Raw genomic sequence first — 17,841 nt, 5'->3', positions numbered from 1 at the left:
AACCATCCACATGTAATTTAGCAATAAAGCTAGAAAAATTTACCAAATGTCCAGCTGGACGAATTTTAAAGTACAAATTAAATAATAAGAAACATATTGCAGTGCTGTGCGTTTATATCATTTACGCGTAATTCGCGTCAAATTCTGCCGTACAGAGAAACAGTCCCGCGCAAAATTCAGCCGTACCTAAGAGGTTAATGAACTCTACAAGTAAAAACATGGCTTCGAGAGGTTTACTTTCCTAACACGGGACTTACTATAGTTCTGTTCCTGGGTTTTTGAAGTAATCATTGCGAAAAGATCGTAAACGAAACTGTGCTGAGGGTAAAAGCATAAAATTCTTTGGTATTCCGCAAGGTGAAACAAAGTATGTACGTATAACAATTATATGTACGCGGCTTTCGTACTTGGAAGAATTTTGTACTCCAAGTTTTAGATTTAATGCTGTTCTTAAATCATTAAATATTGTAGCGGGCAGGGTTGTCATAGTTTCTAGGAACGCATTCCATCGTGGAGGATGTTTGCTCGTGCAAGCGTGTTTACTCTGGAGAGAGACACATCGCTACGTTCAAAGGCAAAGTCAAATACATACACGATACATACACTTCTGAATCAAGGCAGAAAGACGGTCGTCACGGATACGACCATAAAAGATATAACTTAGAAAACACGAAGCTGGCAGCCCGCTGGGGGTAGCCACCCACATGCTATATTTATTTTATTTTATTTTTTTTATTTACCAATGAGATATAACACTTTACCAAATGTCCTGCAGGACAAATTGTAAAAACCGAAACAAAATAAAAAAAAAAGAAAAAACGGATACGATTACGGGCCTTAATCAGGGAAATACACGAAGAACGTAAATGGCCACTACTCGCAACGTACGAGTAAGTTAAACTGCGATTCTTCTTATATAACAAACAATAGTTGTACTGTTTACAATAACTGTTAGTTAATAAATTACTTCGTTTTTAGTAAAAGACTAGTATCTATTTCCGTAATTGAAAAAGCACTCAGAACCACCTTACATCTATTAGATATCTACCGCGCTCACTTGTAACTCTATAATTAAAGTCTTTTAACCAGAATCCAGTGATCATAGTAAGGATGAATCGCACAAGATCTCCCGATAATAAAGGATCACAACACGTTACATTATCCTAAAAAATTCCAGTCCCATCTATAAGTGTAATATTGTTTTCATACCGAAGACTAAGCAAACGGGACGTAAAAAACAATTGTGTAAATTCTTTTGACAATTTCGTGAACCTGCTGCCGTGCATTAGTCTCCAAGTATATGTATCCCGTAACGAATCTGTCAAGTGAATCGCGGTTACGTAGAAAGGTGGAAGGCCACCTTTTTCCTTGACGTTTCGTTAAGATCTTTTACTTGCCTATCCCTTCTGAAGTGATCTACGTTCGACAAGACAATTCCTATTGCAATTATCACCGCGTGCACATCAACAACATCCCGGCTCAAGACTTTTCTTAGCGTCTCACCGTTATACTGCTGACATAGCTACTTAATAAAATGGAATCTCATCGCCGGGAAACCGATCAGTCGCGTACGTATGAGAGACATGGATCAAATGTTGTGTTTATAGCCGTTTTACGTCTACGAACCGTAATTAAAAAGTTATACCTTTTTCGCTGGAAAAAGTCGAGAGGCGACAATACAAAAAATATGAAAAATGATTGTATACAGTTGTGATGATCAGTATACAGTAAGTTATATAAGTATGGAATACACCAATATGATCGCCGATTTGGGTCGACGATATGGCATATGATCGAATGATAAGAAATAAGAAAACATGCTTGGGCTTTAGACGCTATAATTCCTTGGCTTCCTTAAAGTTGCGTTTTCTGAGACATTATCGTAATTTCAAGACCAATCATTCGTCAACAGACGACCGTAAATGATTCTCCCAAAACAGCCAAAAACTATCACGATTAATTGTCAGACCAAAAGTCAACATTCAAAATAAAGCCTTAGAATGTTATTCGCAGGAATGAAAATTTTATGGAAATTTGTTTTTCTGTATCTATAAAATCAAATTCCTTACGTAATGAATAAAAAATTTTCTTAAGATAAAGAAATTTGAATAAGCGACAGATTTACTTTTAAGATTTAGAGTTCTGATATAAATTGTATCAATTTCGGAGTTTTATTAATGTAAAAGTTATGTTTTATGGTACTTTGGTGAATATATCATCAATTTACGAAGTTTTATTAACAATTATCACGGAATACAATCCTATGTTTGTTTAAAATTGTATATGAGTCGTTTTGTGTTGAAAGAAGATTTTGTATTATTATTAAATTATTCGTTCAATTTAATCTTATGCAAATATCCCCCACAATTTTAATGTTTCACATTAAAAGATCCAGAGTATAAATTTGTGTTAGCGATGAAAGATTCATAATAATATAAGAGTTTCTGCAAATTGCACAGCAATTAAATTATGAATCCAAGCAATATTTTATAAAATTAATACATTTATATTTCTGTTGCATATTATGCAATAATATGCTTCACTAGAAGCATAGAAATAATAAGACAAAAGGCAAAAGGAAAGTACTTAAATAGAGCTAAAACTGAATAAGAAAAATTGTGACCAGCTGGGTAACGTGCATTAATATTTTAAGTACTTGTAATACCAGTTGTGTAAATAACTCTTTCAGCACCCCTGTTCAAATTTGTATTCTCATCGACGGTAGTGATCGGTTGGCTCATGGCTGGTGGAGGCATGGCGAAAATGGGTTGTTGATTCGTCGAATTATTTTGCGGACCACCCTGTGGTTGTGCTGTAATCGCATCGTCATCACTCTCCTCTTCCTGTAAAACAACAATCAGTAAGAAATATTTATTCTTCTATAGCAATCATAATTTCCACTAGTAGACCTATATGCAGGTGATCCACATAAAACATTAGAAGCCGGTTTTTCGAAAAATGTAATTGACATCGACTAATTTTCTTTTTAATTTCAATGGTACGAAAGGGCTGATTATTATTTGGAGAACAACAGATTTTTTCGAAAAGATTGCTAATATATCAAGGGGACATTGTTTTTTCCTCATTTTTTAAAGTGAAATGCCATAATAATTTCTGTCCATTCAGATAGCTCTTAAGGAATTAGATAACGTTTACTTGAAGTATTTTTCATTATTCTGCGTAATTAAAGAGTTGTGACGGATGGAAGATCTAGAGGAGGACTACGCGGAGGCATCGAAGCGTAATTTAAACTTAAGTAGACTTATTCCGAGATAAAATTCATTTTATTAAGTGTTCGAAATAAAAGTGACAGTTCACTTTTAAACATTTATAAGTTATAAGTATAATATTTATCACAAAAGAAGATATAAAGAGAAGAATATAATATGCTTGTAAAACCATAACTGCAACAATATTCTCAGATGTACGAAATAATGTCATACAAAGAATAAATAAATCTTTAGAAGTGAACGATCATCTTTTCGGTCACTTAATAAAATAAATTTTACTTCTTCCCGTCATAGCTCTCTAATTATACAGGACAACGAAACATGCTTCAAGTAAATTTATTCAGTTTCACAAGAACTATCTAAATAGATAGAAACTAATATAGTATTTCATTTAAAAAAAGTGAAGGTGTCTTCCCTTAGTACACTAGCAGTCATCTCAGAAAAATCTCTTGTTCACCAAGTTCATCAACCCTTTCGTATCATTGAAATTAAAAAGAAAATTAATCGATATCAGCTATGATTTCCAAAAAAACGACTGTAACACTTTATGTGAACCATCCTATATATACGTCAAGACGAATTAAACTATATGTCTTTCTTATATTCAACAATCCGCGAATTATTTTTAAAAGGAATTGCACTAGTTAATTCTGTTAATAAAATCTTGGTACTTTCGTACTGTTCAGTATCTCAGAACTCGATTACATTGAAACCACCTATACAGATTTTACAGTCCAGAATTCATCAATATCAGTCTTGGTTAACAGCAGTATTAATCAGTACAATATTGCAGTAGTATTAAGACCATATGTTAAAAGGTATTAACGGACGATATATATAGTCGTACAATGTTCATGTTGGTCATTCTAACTGTTGCTTAGTATGTTAAATCATAATTTGTGCTAGAGTCAGAAACTTGTTCAGTTCGATGGATTTGAGCAGATTCTTTGTGGTCTCGGACAACTGATAACGAGTACCGCTTATACTTGATGGACCATCTAATTCTGACTGGCACTGCGTAAGTCTCTTTACTGAGAGTCACGATCTGATTAAGGTTTAGATAAGTGACTCTAACAGGTGATCTTCTGACTTTGATTATAAACTCGAACTTGAAACTGTCTTGCTAATCTCAGCCCCCCTCTCCAGGAATCGTCCTCCTAATTGAGAATTTTTAAGGTTGCTGATTAGCCTGTGTTCCGAAAAACAATAATTAATCACCCTTTATGGAGAGGAGGTAAAGCGATTTCAGGAATTATGGAAGTAGTTTTCCCAACACTGTGAAATTTCTTCCCAGTCCCAGCAATTGGTACCTGTGCATTGACGTCGGCCGAGATCCCAATAACTATATATATAACTATAGAATAACTATGTATATCCTAATAAGCTATAAATACCATGAAATGGCATCACGAAGAAAATGGGAACAAATTGAAATGAGTTCTGAAGGAAATCGTGCCTTCTGGAAGATTTTGTATTTAAATTTTCCATGTATGTGGAACTTAAAAATTAAATACCACATCGATATTTATTTCTAGCAATCAACTAATTTTTTGGCCTCTTTTTTAACTTGTATCTCTCCCTGTTTAATATACATATATAGCTACTGCTGTACCTAACAATTGCATTTTTTTCGTACACCTAGTTAAAACGCTATTTTACTACTTTAAACTTCCGCTAGGGGGGATTTGACGAACACGTTATCACTGTACAGAGCAGTCAAGACACGAATGTGTGGCGGCACTCGATAACAAATACCGTCACTAGACATTAGCTAGCACTAGACGACGATAGCGCAGTGACTAGCGCCTTTGGTTACGAACGTTCAGGACTCAGGTTCGAATCCCCCCCGGTGCCCGTAGTCCGATATTTTTCTTCCACGACACAATAATTAGGAAGTAAATACAATAGACCCCCCCCAGTAGCGACATCTACAGCCAACTACACAACTATATCACGGGCCTAGTCCGCCACAAATTATACTTCATCGCGGACAGAGCGTAAAATTTGAAGTGTAACTTTGTTATGTCATGTAAATTAGCAATTTCTTATTCGCAATAGTTATTCACACAATCGTTATGACATAAACAAAACAATTAAAATAAAGGATGTCGAAAATTTTGGAACAAAACAAGCTAAGCTCTGCTTAATCAAAGTTGTGAATTGATACAAAATTTGAACGAGTGACTAAAGTCACTGGTAGAATAATACAGTGAGCGTGTGATAACCGGTGACTCTAGCTCTAACGTTAAGAACGAAAGGATTAAAACTGCTGATTGTAAGTTGTTATCACGATACCCACGTATAAGTTTGTCATGTATAAGACCTCGTCTACAGGCATGCTCCGAGATAAATAAAGGCCGCTTTACGCTCTAAAACACTCATGACTAATTAAATACAATAAATCTATGTATTAAGATGAGAAGTTAATAACAGTTTATTTGAAGCTGTCATTATGGTTTTGTGCCGAATATCAAATTTCAATTTGTTCAGCTCGCAGTAGGTTTTCATAGAAAATTGTCACTATTTGCAAAATTTTTCCTTTAAGACAAAAATTGAATATGCATTATACTTTCTTTAATTAGAAATCATATATAGATATAAATGATATTTCCTATCGTTAAAAACTATGTATAACGTGCAACATGACTCGATCAAACTACGCTATTTTAAAATTTAAACGTTTATAACTTATGAGGAAATAATCACAAAAACTGTTTTAGATAAGATGATTGACATTTTGAATTGATTGGCACTTAATGTAAATTAACGAGTCATTTATTTCACTTACAATTAGATTCTAATTAAAACTCTTTCTATGGATTCCTGTTTTATTTTCTACGAGAAATAATCAGAAATCATCTTGGATTACAGATTAAGACTTAGACAATGTAAATTAAAATCAGTTATCTGCTTTACTATCCGGCTTTCATTCTACTGAAATATTTTTAGTTACGTAAATCAACAATCTCTAATGTGATAAAAAAAGTTAAAACAGATCTTGTTGCAATTTAACAGTTCGATTAAAGAAAGGTACTCATCAAGCAGATCTGATAGACCGATAGAGTTCACCATAGACGCTTCCTTAATGGATAAATTGTCTACATAATATTTAACCCCGTATGGAATATAAGAATTTATCTAGTGTCTACGTAGATAAATTGTAAGGAATTTTGGAATTGAAAAAACAGAAAGAAGATGTATCGAAAATATAGCTAATGTGAAATGAAATACATTGTGTAGAAACGTTAATTTCCCCTCGATTTCGATGATTTTTGGATTAGTTGTAGAAATCGGTATTTTGAATAATATTTTTCCTATATATATTTAAAATATTTGCGATAAACTGTCAGTATCACTACAGTGGATTTTGCCTATAATTGTGCACTTCTGGCAACGTATGCGTCAATATTAGTTGCCGGCAATCGGCCGATCTTATCTTCTGTTTCTAAGCAAAGGTTAGGCGATTTTAAAGGCCTTATACACAACGTACATATGCGAGGCTGCAAGAGTCTGGTATACTTTCATAGCTTATAACTCAATTAAAAGTAAATATCAATGTATTGTGTTTAGGTTAGGGGTTAGGCAGCCGAAGAAATCTAACTCAAACCTAAAGTCAATATATTGATGATATTCACTCTTAATTGAATTATAACGCACATTTTTTGCAGTCTCACATATGTGGTTAGGGCTTTTAAGCTTTCCCGACTCTGGTTTGTAAACAGAAGACAAGTGATCGGCAGCCAGAAACTAACTGATGCCACAAACGCACATCTAGGCAAAAGTACATCGTAATTGTGCCGGCAGTTTCTCTTAGAAACTAAGCGAGTCATACATATACATATACACCCCTTATACGTATAGGAAAAAGTTGTTCAAAATGTTGAGTTTTACAACATATTCAAAAATCATTGAAATCGTAGGGTAATTAACATTTTTACAGTTTCATCTAGAAACAAGAAGAGTACAGAATATAGTAGTCATTTAAACAAACATCACTGAAACTTTGATATAATTAAATAAATTATATTATTACGAGAAAGTAATCTAATTGCGAAAGTATTAAAGTTCATTTATTACGAAATTATGGTCAATTATTAAAATGTTACATAAAAAACCAGCTTTTGTAAAGCGAAATGCCTGATGTTTTAGAATTTCTTTATTGATATTAGTCTATATTTTAAAGTCAGTTCAAATAAAAAAGCACTCATATTAGTCACAAATTCTGTTTATCAAACTCAAAGCATCATGTTTCCCTTTAGTTAATGTATACAAACCTGCAATTCTCGTTCTGTATATTCCGGTATGGAGACCAGAAAAAAAAAATGATGGAAAAAGAAACGAAAATGTTCAAGAAGCTGGTATGAAAATGATCGAGAAACGAACAATATGTATTCTGTATGTAAATGTTTGTTTCAATGGTTCTCATTTCCTCCTGTTATAATACATATATATTTTTTTTTTTTTTTATGATGTAATCTTATTTCTACTTTATAAATCCTAGTATAAGTCACTAGAAATTAAAAGTTAGTATAAAAACATATCAATGTACTAAATGAAACTATAAATATTGTGTTTTCGTAACGAACTCGCGATTTTTAAATTTCGTAATTATATACAAATATAAAATGAAAAACATATAATTCTGTATCATGAGACAAAAAAAATTTGCACGATTGAAATTAATTAAAAAATAACATTTAACAAGCATAAAAGATTATTAACGACTAATGAAGAACAAAACTTATGTTCGCTATTAAAAAATTCTAGTATTTCATAATTATCAACAAGATTTTGCAACATTTGTCGCAACTAAAACAAAATTCAGTCACATTTCTTAAATAAAATTAGAGGACTAAGAACCACTGATACTGGAAAAAACTTACCTTAACCAGGCCTCTGGGCTGATTCATCACGACATTTGCCTCTGGGTTCTGGTTCCGCTACAATACAACAACAACGTAAACAAAACCGCTAATCTATCGTATTCTAAAAAAAAAAGGCAGACATAAAAAGTGCATGCTAGGCTAAATTAGAAAGATTTCATAAATTACAGATCGATGATGTATGACAAATATGAAATGACTGATCAAGGAAATAATCAATTACATTAAAAGTGCACTGAATTGTCGAGAAATAAAGAAAAAGAAATATTACTTTCTTGTCCTCGTAAATCTGTAAAACCAGTGTTAATAAGATGTAATTTTGGAAAATTAAACAAGTGCAACATTTCTGAAACGAAGCACGATTTCTTAATTTCGGTAGGAGGATGAAACGATATTTTAATTTGGATATATGTAATAAAACTTCTCGTGTTATTATAATTTCTATACCCTTCTTAAAATGAAAAGCATATAACCAATTATAGGTGTGTATGTATTTATAAAATAGCCTTGATCTCACAAGAATAGGTTGCGATCTTGACGAGTGTTTTTTGAATATTGCTAATATATATATTCAAATATTAACAAATAACCAAGTACTTTTATGCTGTTGTATTTTTATACAAAGTAATTTTAAGAAATATCATTAAAAAAATTTTAATTCTAATAATTAATGAAACACTCAAATATTAATAAATCCATTGCAAAACTTTATAATACTACATAATTTTACAATTATCATAAGTATGATAGTAATATATATTCAAACATTATAGTAACCCTCTGATAAATATCACAAATTTTCGTAAAAATTACGGATTCGAAACTTCTGTCTTTCTTGTCTCTCTTTCATAAGCTTCGTTTCTTGCTAACCTCTAGGTTTGAGATTCTATCTTGTAAAAATAAAAGATATTTTATAATACATTATTTTATATAAAAGTTAAAGATTAAATTTAATGATTCAATGATAATATTATAGTTGGAATATTGTATGTATTTAATAAAATATATATCATTATATGGCTAATCTGAAAATAAACCGTGACTTTAATTTGTAGTAATAAAACGTATGCATTAAAAATTGTTATGCTCTACTTTAAAAGAACAATCAATAACAATTCCTGAATGTTACATGCTCTTATAAGTTATAAGTAATGTCGCTTTTGTGGTTCAGAAAGATTAAGTACGAACATCACTTACTAAAAGTATGAAAAAAGATAATAACTACTAAGAATGTTTCCATATTACACGAAAAATTTATTAGGAGCGAAAGAAATATGGCTAACGCATTTTCTATATACTCTACCATTCGAAAGAAGGATTCGATAACAGCGGTTTAAATTACATTAAAGAATATTGAAATATTTATACTCTAGATACCAAAACAAGAAATGGAAAAGTAAAGAAAATTAGCTACATTTAAACTTTTAATGAAAGATTACATACTATAGTATACTAGGTATAGTATAGTATCCGCACAACTAAAACAAGTTATTGTAAAATAAAAATTGTCAGAATAAAATATGAATGATTTATATTTTGAGAACTACGTTTTTTTTGCAAATGTAACTATGCATGTATGTTTTACTGTTGTACCATTCCTTTAAGGGGGTGTCCTGAATTAGAATGTTCTAAAACAGCGCCTTTTTGTAATTTTTTTTAGAAGGGAGAGAAAGAAATGAAGTTATTGAATTTTGACGTATGGGTTTATATATGTCGGAGATGAAAAGACACCAGACCCCCCGTTGGAATTCCTTTCTTTTTTTTTTTTTTTTTTTTTTTTTGCGGAGGAAATCTGCACGGACGCCCGCCGCCTCTAGGGCGAAGAGCGGCGTGGTACTGTCGGACTCCAACCGACTAAAACCTCCACGATGACCGTCCCTATTGCGACACCGGGCCCGTTGGAATTCCTTGGAAAACCCCCAATACTGTAGCCTTTACAAAATAACCCAAATACAATTGTTCAAGACTTGAGACATTGAGCTTAGGCTCGAGGCGACAACTAGTCGCCGAACGTAGCCGCGGTCACGGGACGAACGTTTCACCTAACAGAGGTATAGAATTGCATAGCTCTTCTTTAAAAAATTAGCCGTACCGACACTTAACAGTAAACATTCCAACGGCCCCGTGGCTCGTCACACACAGACTTTATTCTTCGGGCAAGATGATCGCCAGAAGTCAATGCATCATTCACAGTATACCTTCAACTAGCCTGAGGACCCGCTACAAATCTTAGGACTTAGTTAACTAAGGTCCTTCAAACGGACAAACAGTCTTTATCCTAACAGTCTCTAAATCTATCACCTACTACGGGAAGGTACGGGAAATCTGCTTTTTTCACGAACGACGCTTCCCGCTAGCAACTTTCTCTCAAGGGCGGCTAGTACCCTTCTCTAACCACCAACATAGAAATTAACCAGTTAACAGCAACGTCCATTTCCCTCACCTTCCGAGCGGAAGCTTTCCTCGACGAATTCGATGATCTCGTGCCCTTAGGCACACCCCACCATAGTTTTCCTCTGCAGCGTCATCGTGACGGAAAGTCATTCCTTTTCTTGCAGTCTCGTTAGTCAGTTATGTACTGTCTGTACGATCGGTGAATAATCCACGTTTCAATAAAGAGTTAGTCAAGTAATCCTTGTATCGCGAGAAGTAAGTCGAGTCCGACTTAGACTTTGGAGAAAAGTACATCTGTTATCCCGTTGACCGCGGATTCGTTATCGAACCTAAGGTCATTGTCATTAGTGTCTAATTACCGCGACCACTTGCCAATCTTGTAACATCCATACTCGTGTTAATAAACGCTACCTCGATTGTGTGACAACGATGAATAATTCCGGTGAAGATTCATTACACGCCTCTAACCTAAGTCTTAACGATAACCCGACATCAGAAGTGGGATCAGTGCCGTTTGTAACGATGCAGCAGCTCATGGCTATCGTGAGCCAAATAACTCAACCGAGAGAGCAAAGGGTGAGCGTGGAACCTAAAGAATTAGCATTACCGCGTTTTAATCCCGAAATCGCGGGCGCCGACCCGGCTGCATGGTGCTCAACTGTCATTCTGTTCATGGAGGGAAGGCCCATTCAAAACGGCGAGTTATTTTTCGCTTTAAGTGGTGCGCTAGAGGGTACTGCCTCGCATTGGCTTACGCAAACACCGGTCACTAGGGGCTTTACTTGGTCAAGATTTAAGGAACTTTTCCTTGCGCGTTTTGGTGGTAAAGAGACGGCAACCTCAGCTCTAATGAAGATACTTAACGAACAGCCGCTGAAGGATGAAACCACCTGAAGGGAGCCTATGGTATTCGTCTCCGTTCCATATAAAATCTAACTACAGCTGAATTAGTCAACGCTGCCGTCCTTTATAGACTGACTTTACACGACCAGCGTGTTAAGAGAGTAGCGCTTACGAGCGATATCAAGACTCTGGACCAATTTATGAGCGAAATGAATGCTTTCTCTTATGTGAAGAAGAGGCTGACGCTTTCGTTAGAAAATCCATCAGTGGGCCCCGAAACTAAACGACAGAAGCTACCTGACCCCCGGAATAAGTGTCGTTACTGTGGTGTCCTCGGACATAAAATAACAAAGTGCCGTAGGAGAATAAAGACCGAGAAACAAGAGAATACACGTCGCTCGGAGAGGAGCCTACCAGCTGTATCGTCCAAGATGACCTGTTTCAAGTGTCGCGAGGAGGGCCATATCGCGCCTAACTGTCCGTTATTGCAAAAAACAAACCGTGACTCTAATAACGAACGTCGAGTCGACCCCTGCGTGGTGGAGTCTCCAACTGGTAAATTAAGCCATCTGGATGTCGTTTCCATTTTACTCCGAAATTTAAGGGTCCATTTGTAATAGCAGAAATTTTGGAAGGAGATAGGCACATTTTGAAAACATTAGATGGCAAACGGCCATATAAATACAGCTATGATAGATTAAGGAAAATGCCAAATAGTTGCGTTCCTGCTGAGTTGCACGTCTGCTGTGATGACGAGAAAAGTGACCATGACGATACGAGTACCCCGATCTCAGAAGATCATCATGACCACTTGGCAGAACGATATTACATATGCCCAGTGTGGCACCTAGCGTTTTTACGATATGCCCAATGTGACACTTGGCGTCTTCACGATATGTCCAGAGTGACAATCTGATATAATCAGGTGTAAGATCGAGCATAATGGTTCACATACGCTTACGGGTGGTCATGTGGTCCAAAGAAATTAAATGCAAGATCAACACACCGTTACCGAATTCAATTCAGGTATCATTAGCACTATAATCATAATATCTAACATAGTGTTTTCACAAATGCTCAGTGTGGTAACATGATCCAGAGGAGCGAGATTCGTCCAGGTACGAGATCGAGAATGGTCCATCATGTCATTACGGTCGGACTGATAATTCACAGAATGTAACTAGTACTTCGAATACTAATCATAACGTTACTGATTTCTGCTCTCTTTTAATTTTTTTTATCAAATATCTGATCAAAATTTTTGTTGTCAAACTGGACCCTTGATCTATTTGGACATTTAGTTAAATTGTAAATAACATCAGTTATATCCAGCCTAACGTTGGGAAAACTCAATATTCTAGATACACCTGAGGCCATGTGATAGCCAGGATGGCCGTGTCGTAAATAAAAGGACACCAGACCCCCCGTTGGAATTCCTTGGAAAATTTACAAAATAACCCAAACACAATTGTTCGAGACTTGGGATAATGAGCTTAGGCTCGAGGCGAAAACTAGTCGCCGAATGTAGCCGCGGTCACGGGACGAACGTTTCACCTAACAGAGGTATAGAATTGGCCGTACCGACACTTAACAGTAAACATTCCAACGGCCCCGTGGCTCGTCACACACAGACTTTATTCTTCGGGCAAGATGATCGCCAGAAGTCAATGCATCATTCACAGTATACCTTCAACTAGCCTGAGGACCCGCTACAAATCTTAGGACTTAGTTAACTAAGGTCCTTCAAACGGACAAACAGTCTTTATCCTAACAGTCTCTAAATCTATCACCTACTACGGGAAGGTACGGGAAATCTGCTTTTTTCACGAACGACGCTTCCCGCTAGCAACTTTCTCTCAAGGGCGGCTAGTACCCTTCTCTAACCACCAACATAGAAATTAACCAGTTAACAGCAACGTCCATTTCCCTCACCTTCCGAGCGGAGGCTTTCTTCAACGAATCCGATGATTCGTGCCCTTAGGCACACCCCATCATAGTTTTCCTCTGCAGCATCATCTTGCAGTCTCGTTAGTCAGTTATGTACTGTCTGTACGATCGGTGAATAATCCACGTTTCAATAAAGAGTTAGTCAAGTAATCCTTGTATCGCGAGAAGTAAGTCGAGTCCGACTTAGACTTTGGAGAAAAGTACATCTGTTATCCCGTTGACCGCGGATTTGTTATCGAACCTAAGGTCATTGTCATTAGTATCTAATTACCGCGGCCACTTGTCAATCTTGTAACATCCATACTTGTGTTAATAAACGCTACCTCGATTGTGTGACAACGATGAATAATTTCGGTGAAGATTCATTACACGTCCCTAACCCAGGTCTTAACGATAACCCGACATATATATTTAACGGACACAAAAAAATTTTTTTTAAATAAAAATAAAATAACAAATTTCGAAGCCTATTTCATGGGCTGTAGTTTTCAATCGGCGGGAAAGATCCACCTAGTAATTCTTGACCGAAACAAAAAACCAAAAAAGGATTAAATTATATTTTTCTTCTCGATGAACTAAAAAAAAAAGGCAGAACATAGTGTGAAATTAAATATTTTGGCGGGTTTAAAGAGAAAATGTGTTTTATAAAAAGAAAAAATAAACTTTAAGGTGCTACAACAATTATTTGAATAAACTTTTTGACGAATTTGTTTAGTTCATCAAGAGAAAAATATATAATAATTTAATCCTTGTTTGGTTTTTTGTTTCGGTCAAGAATTACAAGATGGATCTTTCCCGCCGATTGAAAACTGCAGAAACCATGAAATAGGCTTAGAAATTTATTATTTTTTTTTACTTTAAACAAATTTTTTTGTGTTCGTTAAATATATATAAAATCATACCTCAAAATTCAATAACTTCATTTCTTTCTCTCCCTCCTACAAAAGATTACAAAAAGACTCTGTTTTAGAACATTCTAATTCAGGACAGCCCCCTTAAATCGAAATTCGCTGACGTTTTAAATAGATGTGCTGGGTTATCCCAAAAGTTCCTTTCGTTTTATGAGGAAATAGATGCACAAAATTTTTGGTTTTATGTTATTTTATTGAATTGTTCTATTGGGACAAAATAGATCATACATATTTGCATAAAATAATATAATAGATTTTCTTTAGTAAACTTATTTAATTAAAACATCTCACAAAAACACCTAATCCCTTTTACCATCCTATTCTAACATTTCTTTGCAAGATGACGATGTAATTTAATCTATATGAAAAAAGATATATCATACGCCCTTTAGCAAAGAAAAGGCACAGTTATGTAATGCATAAGCTATGTAGATATCCAATTTTCATACTTCTAATTATCAAAATAAAATAATGAAACTTTTTGCCAAGCATTAGTAATGAATACTATACAATAATAAGCTTCAATCTAAAGAATTATAATATCTAATCTCGTGCAAGATTAAAAAACCATGCAAAATTTTTCTGGAAACTGGATAAGAAACAATAAATATATTTCAACAGAGGCTTGTACTATATATACTAGTAAATAACTTGTATAAATTTGTACTAAACTAACACGGATTATAACTAATACTAATAATTAAAAAAATCACATGCAAGAATGCTGGGATAATTTGGCTCAACAGTCAAAAAATCCTTTTCATAGAAATCCACTAAATTTTTGTCATCTACTACCAATCTTCATATTGCAAAATTTTCTTATCTAACAAAAGCTTTCATGAAAAGAAACCAGTTTAAAACGACATTACTTATCCCATAATTTAATAATACATTATACATTATGATGTTTAATAATAAATTTATCTTCATAGTTTTTAAAAAATTTCATACGTTTCATTTTTAAAATTGTATCTACAAGAATATCTAAAATAAATTTTGTTTAAATACTGTAAATTATTGAAAAAAGATGTAAGTGATACTAAATCACCCTAACATTTTGTAGAATTATCTTTGCATCTCTTTAATTTATATCACTATATTTATATTATTATATGAGAGATATTTAGTGCAATTGTAAATTGTGTGCCATAAAATAATGTAATTTACTTTGTAATTAAGGATAAAAATCATAAAGCTCTAAAAATCATTTTTAGAAACTTTTACGCAAACTTACATGTAGAGTAAGCTTAACTTATAAATTTACCTTCTTATTAATGAACCTTCTCCTGAATGAATCTCCTCAAACTAATATTTTATGCTTAAATTATATTGTGATATATAAGTATATGATTTCTACTAGATTATCACAGATTTAAGAGGGCTAAGATACCTAAAGAGCCAAAAATGTACCTGTCCTTGAGATTTCTTAAAATAAATATGATCAAAAATTTTTAACATGTATTTACAAAGGTATACTTAAATCTAAGTAAAATCTATTAATGATACAAACATCATTAAAAAATACTGAAAATGGTTGAAGAATTATATGTTGCACCATTAAATTGAAACAAAATAATCAACTGATTTCCAGATGGAACATACTCTACATCAAAGATTAAATAACTATTCAATATTAGACACAGAATAATTGTAAGAAATATCCATTTAACGCGACTGTCAAAAATAATATTTCATTGTTTTTAATAATATGAAAAATTGGTTAAATGACTAATATGATAGTTAGCTATAAACTATACACAGAGGAATATTGTAAATATTATCTCCTTATTATTCTTAGAGTTCAAGAATTGGTTAACATTTATTACATACTTGGCTTTGATCAATTTAAAAATATAAGAATGTTTGCTCATGAATATTATACAATAGCAGGTTGACAATTATTCCTTGGGTAGGATGTTTCCAGGTTTAAAATAAATATTATTTTCTTAATGGCACGTATTATACTGTTCTTAACTCCAATAAAATAGTGACATAAATCTTAGAAGTCTTAGAATTAAATATTTAGTAATTAAGATTTAATATTTTTATACAATATATTAAGTTGTCTGAAAAGTTTCTTTCGTTCTATAAGAAAATAATAGATGCATAATGTTTTTTGTTTTATATTAGTTTATTGAATTATGCACGAATATAATAATAGAAATATAACGAAATGGATCATACCTAATTCAATAAAATAATATAAAACAGAAATTATTGTTCATCTGTTATCACCTTATGAAACGAAAGAAACTTTTCGGACAACCTAATAAATTTTTATAGAGTAAAGATATTACTACCATATTACTATCATACCATTACTCCATAAAACTATGTAATTCTCATAAAAAAACATTTTCATACAGTTTTAATTATACAGATATTATATGATAGAGATATTTCAAATGATAATTTTAAATTTAAAATAGACAACTATTTAAAAATATTAATAAATTCATAATATTTTCTCTTGATCATTCATTATTTGAATTTCTAGATTAATTAATAAATTGTTGTTCATATATGATGAAAATCCTTGCATATATCTACAATCAGGATTTGAACATCATGTACCTATATGAATTGTCATTGTATTTTTTTTTCTTTCTTGTAATTATACAAAGTATTTAGGGAAAAAACTCAGAATTATTTTTAAGTTTAACACATTCACTACGTACATTTTTAATCCGAATCGACATTTGATTTTAGAATTTACAAGGCAAGACCGGATGGGTCATACAATCAGGATGATGATAATTTTACGTAGAAAAATAAGTCGAAAATACAGAATAAAATTGTTTCATATAATGTTTCATCTTCGAGAAACTAAAGATTGGAAATTTGTCAACAATACTTGAACTTAATTAAGTACCGACTAGTAAACGATCAGCGTTATTCTACATGCAAAAGTAAGTTGAAAATATAAAATGAAAATGTTTATGGCATCATTTTCAAGAGAATAAAAACTGAAAACATATTTAGTTAAGAACTGATCTAATTACACCTGCATAATGGATTTCCAAATTTATTTTTCTCAAAAACAAATCGTTCTATGAAAAATTTCTATTCTATATTTAGACTTATTTTTTTCACGTTGAATCAGCCTCTACATGGTTGTACCGTTCGACTTCACCTTGTAAATTTACAATCAGAAAAACTATAAAACTTTTAAAAAATTCAGAATTTAATATAACATAAAAAGTAATAATAATTTCTGAAATAAACATGTTAATGGTTCTTCTTATAAAAACGGCGAACTTTAGTATTTTTTAACTTAACATCTCTCCAAAATAAATACATTTGTTTGTTAGAATAAGCTTTAGATAGTTTTATGAAAAATGTAAAACATGATAATACTATTGTTTAAGCGAGATGAAAAAATTTGACAGCTAGGGATATAATTTTAAAGTCGCATTCATATCAACCACATAAATACACGTACCACCTTCCTTCAGTAATTTTTGCAATATTGTATGTAAAGAGGAAACTAATAAATCAAACTGAAATGAACACGTACTCATAGTGAGCAAACAAACTTATTCAAAATTATCTATATATTATCTCAATATTTTCTTACTATATATGTATACACATAATTCATATATGATTAATAAGTATATTAAAATGTGGCAG

The 17,841-nt window shown here is 32.9% G+C and overlaps 1 protein-coding gene and 1 long non-coding RNA gene across 3 annotated transcripts in view; one reads left to right on the top strand and one right to left on the bottom strand.

Annotated features, from left to right (window-relative positions):
* LOC132907361 (dnaJ homolog subfamily C member 5-like) overlaps positions 1-17,841 on the bottom strand; it is a 34,443-nt gene that overhangs the window by 12,425 nt on the left and 4,177 nt on the right. Inside the window, exons 5-6 of one of the 2 annotated variants that reach the window (XM_060960387.1) lie at positions 8,114-8,170; positions 2,666-2,843 (exon numbers count right to left, since the gene is read on the bottom strand). In XM_060960387.1, coding sequence (XP_060816370.1) covers positions 2,666-2,843; positions 8,114-8,170 — 235 coding nt within the window. The remainder of the gene's footprint in view (positions 1-2,665; positions 2,844-8,113; positions 8,171-17,841) is intronic. The other variant, XM_060960388.1, reaches the window with a different exon arrangement.
* On the top strand, positions 4,009-4,758 carry LOC132907362 (uncharacterized). The gene is made up of 2 exons (XR_009658157.1): positions 4,009-4,307; positions 4,377-4,758. It is a non-coding gene; the product is annotated as an uncharacterized LOC132907362 (long non-coding RNA).

This window comes from Bombus pascuorum, chromosome 5, assembly GCF_905332965.1.
Source record: "Bombus pascuorum chromosome 5, iyBomPasc1.1, whole genome shotgun sequence".
NCBI classification, from domain to species: Eukaryota; Metazoa; Arthropoda; class Insecta; order Hymenoptera; family Apidae; genus Bombus; species Bombus pascuorum.
This window is presented reverse-complemented; position numbering and strand designations above follow the sequence as displayed.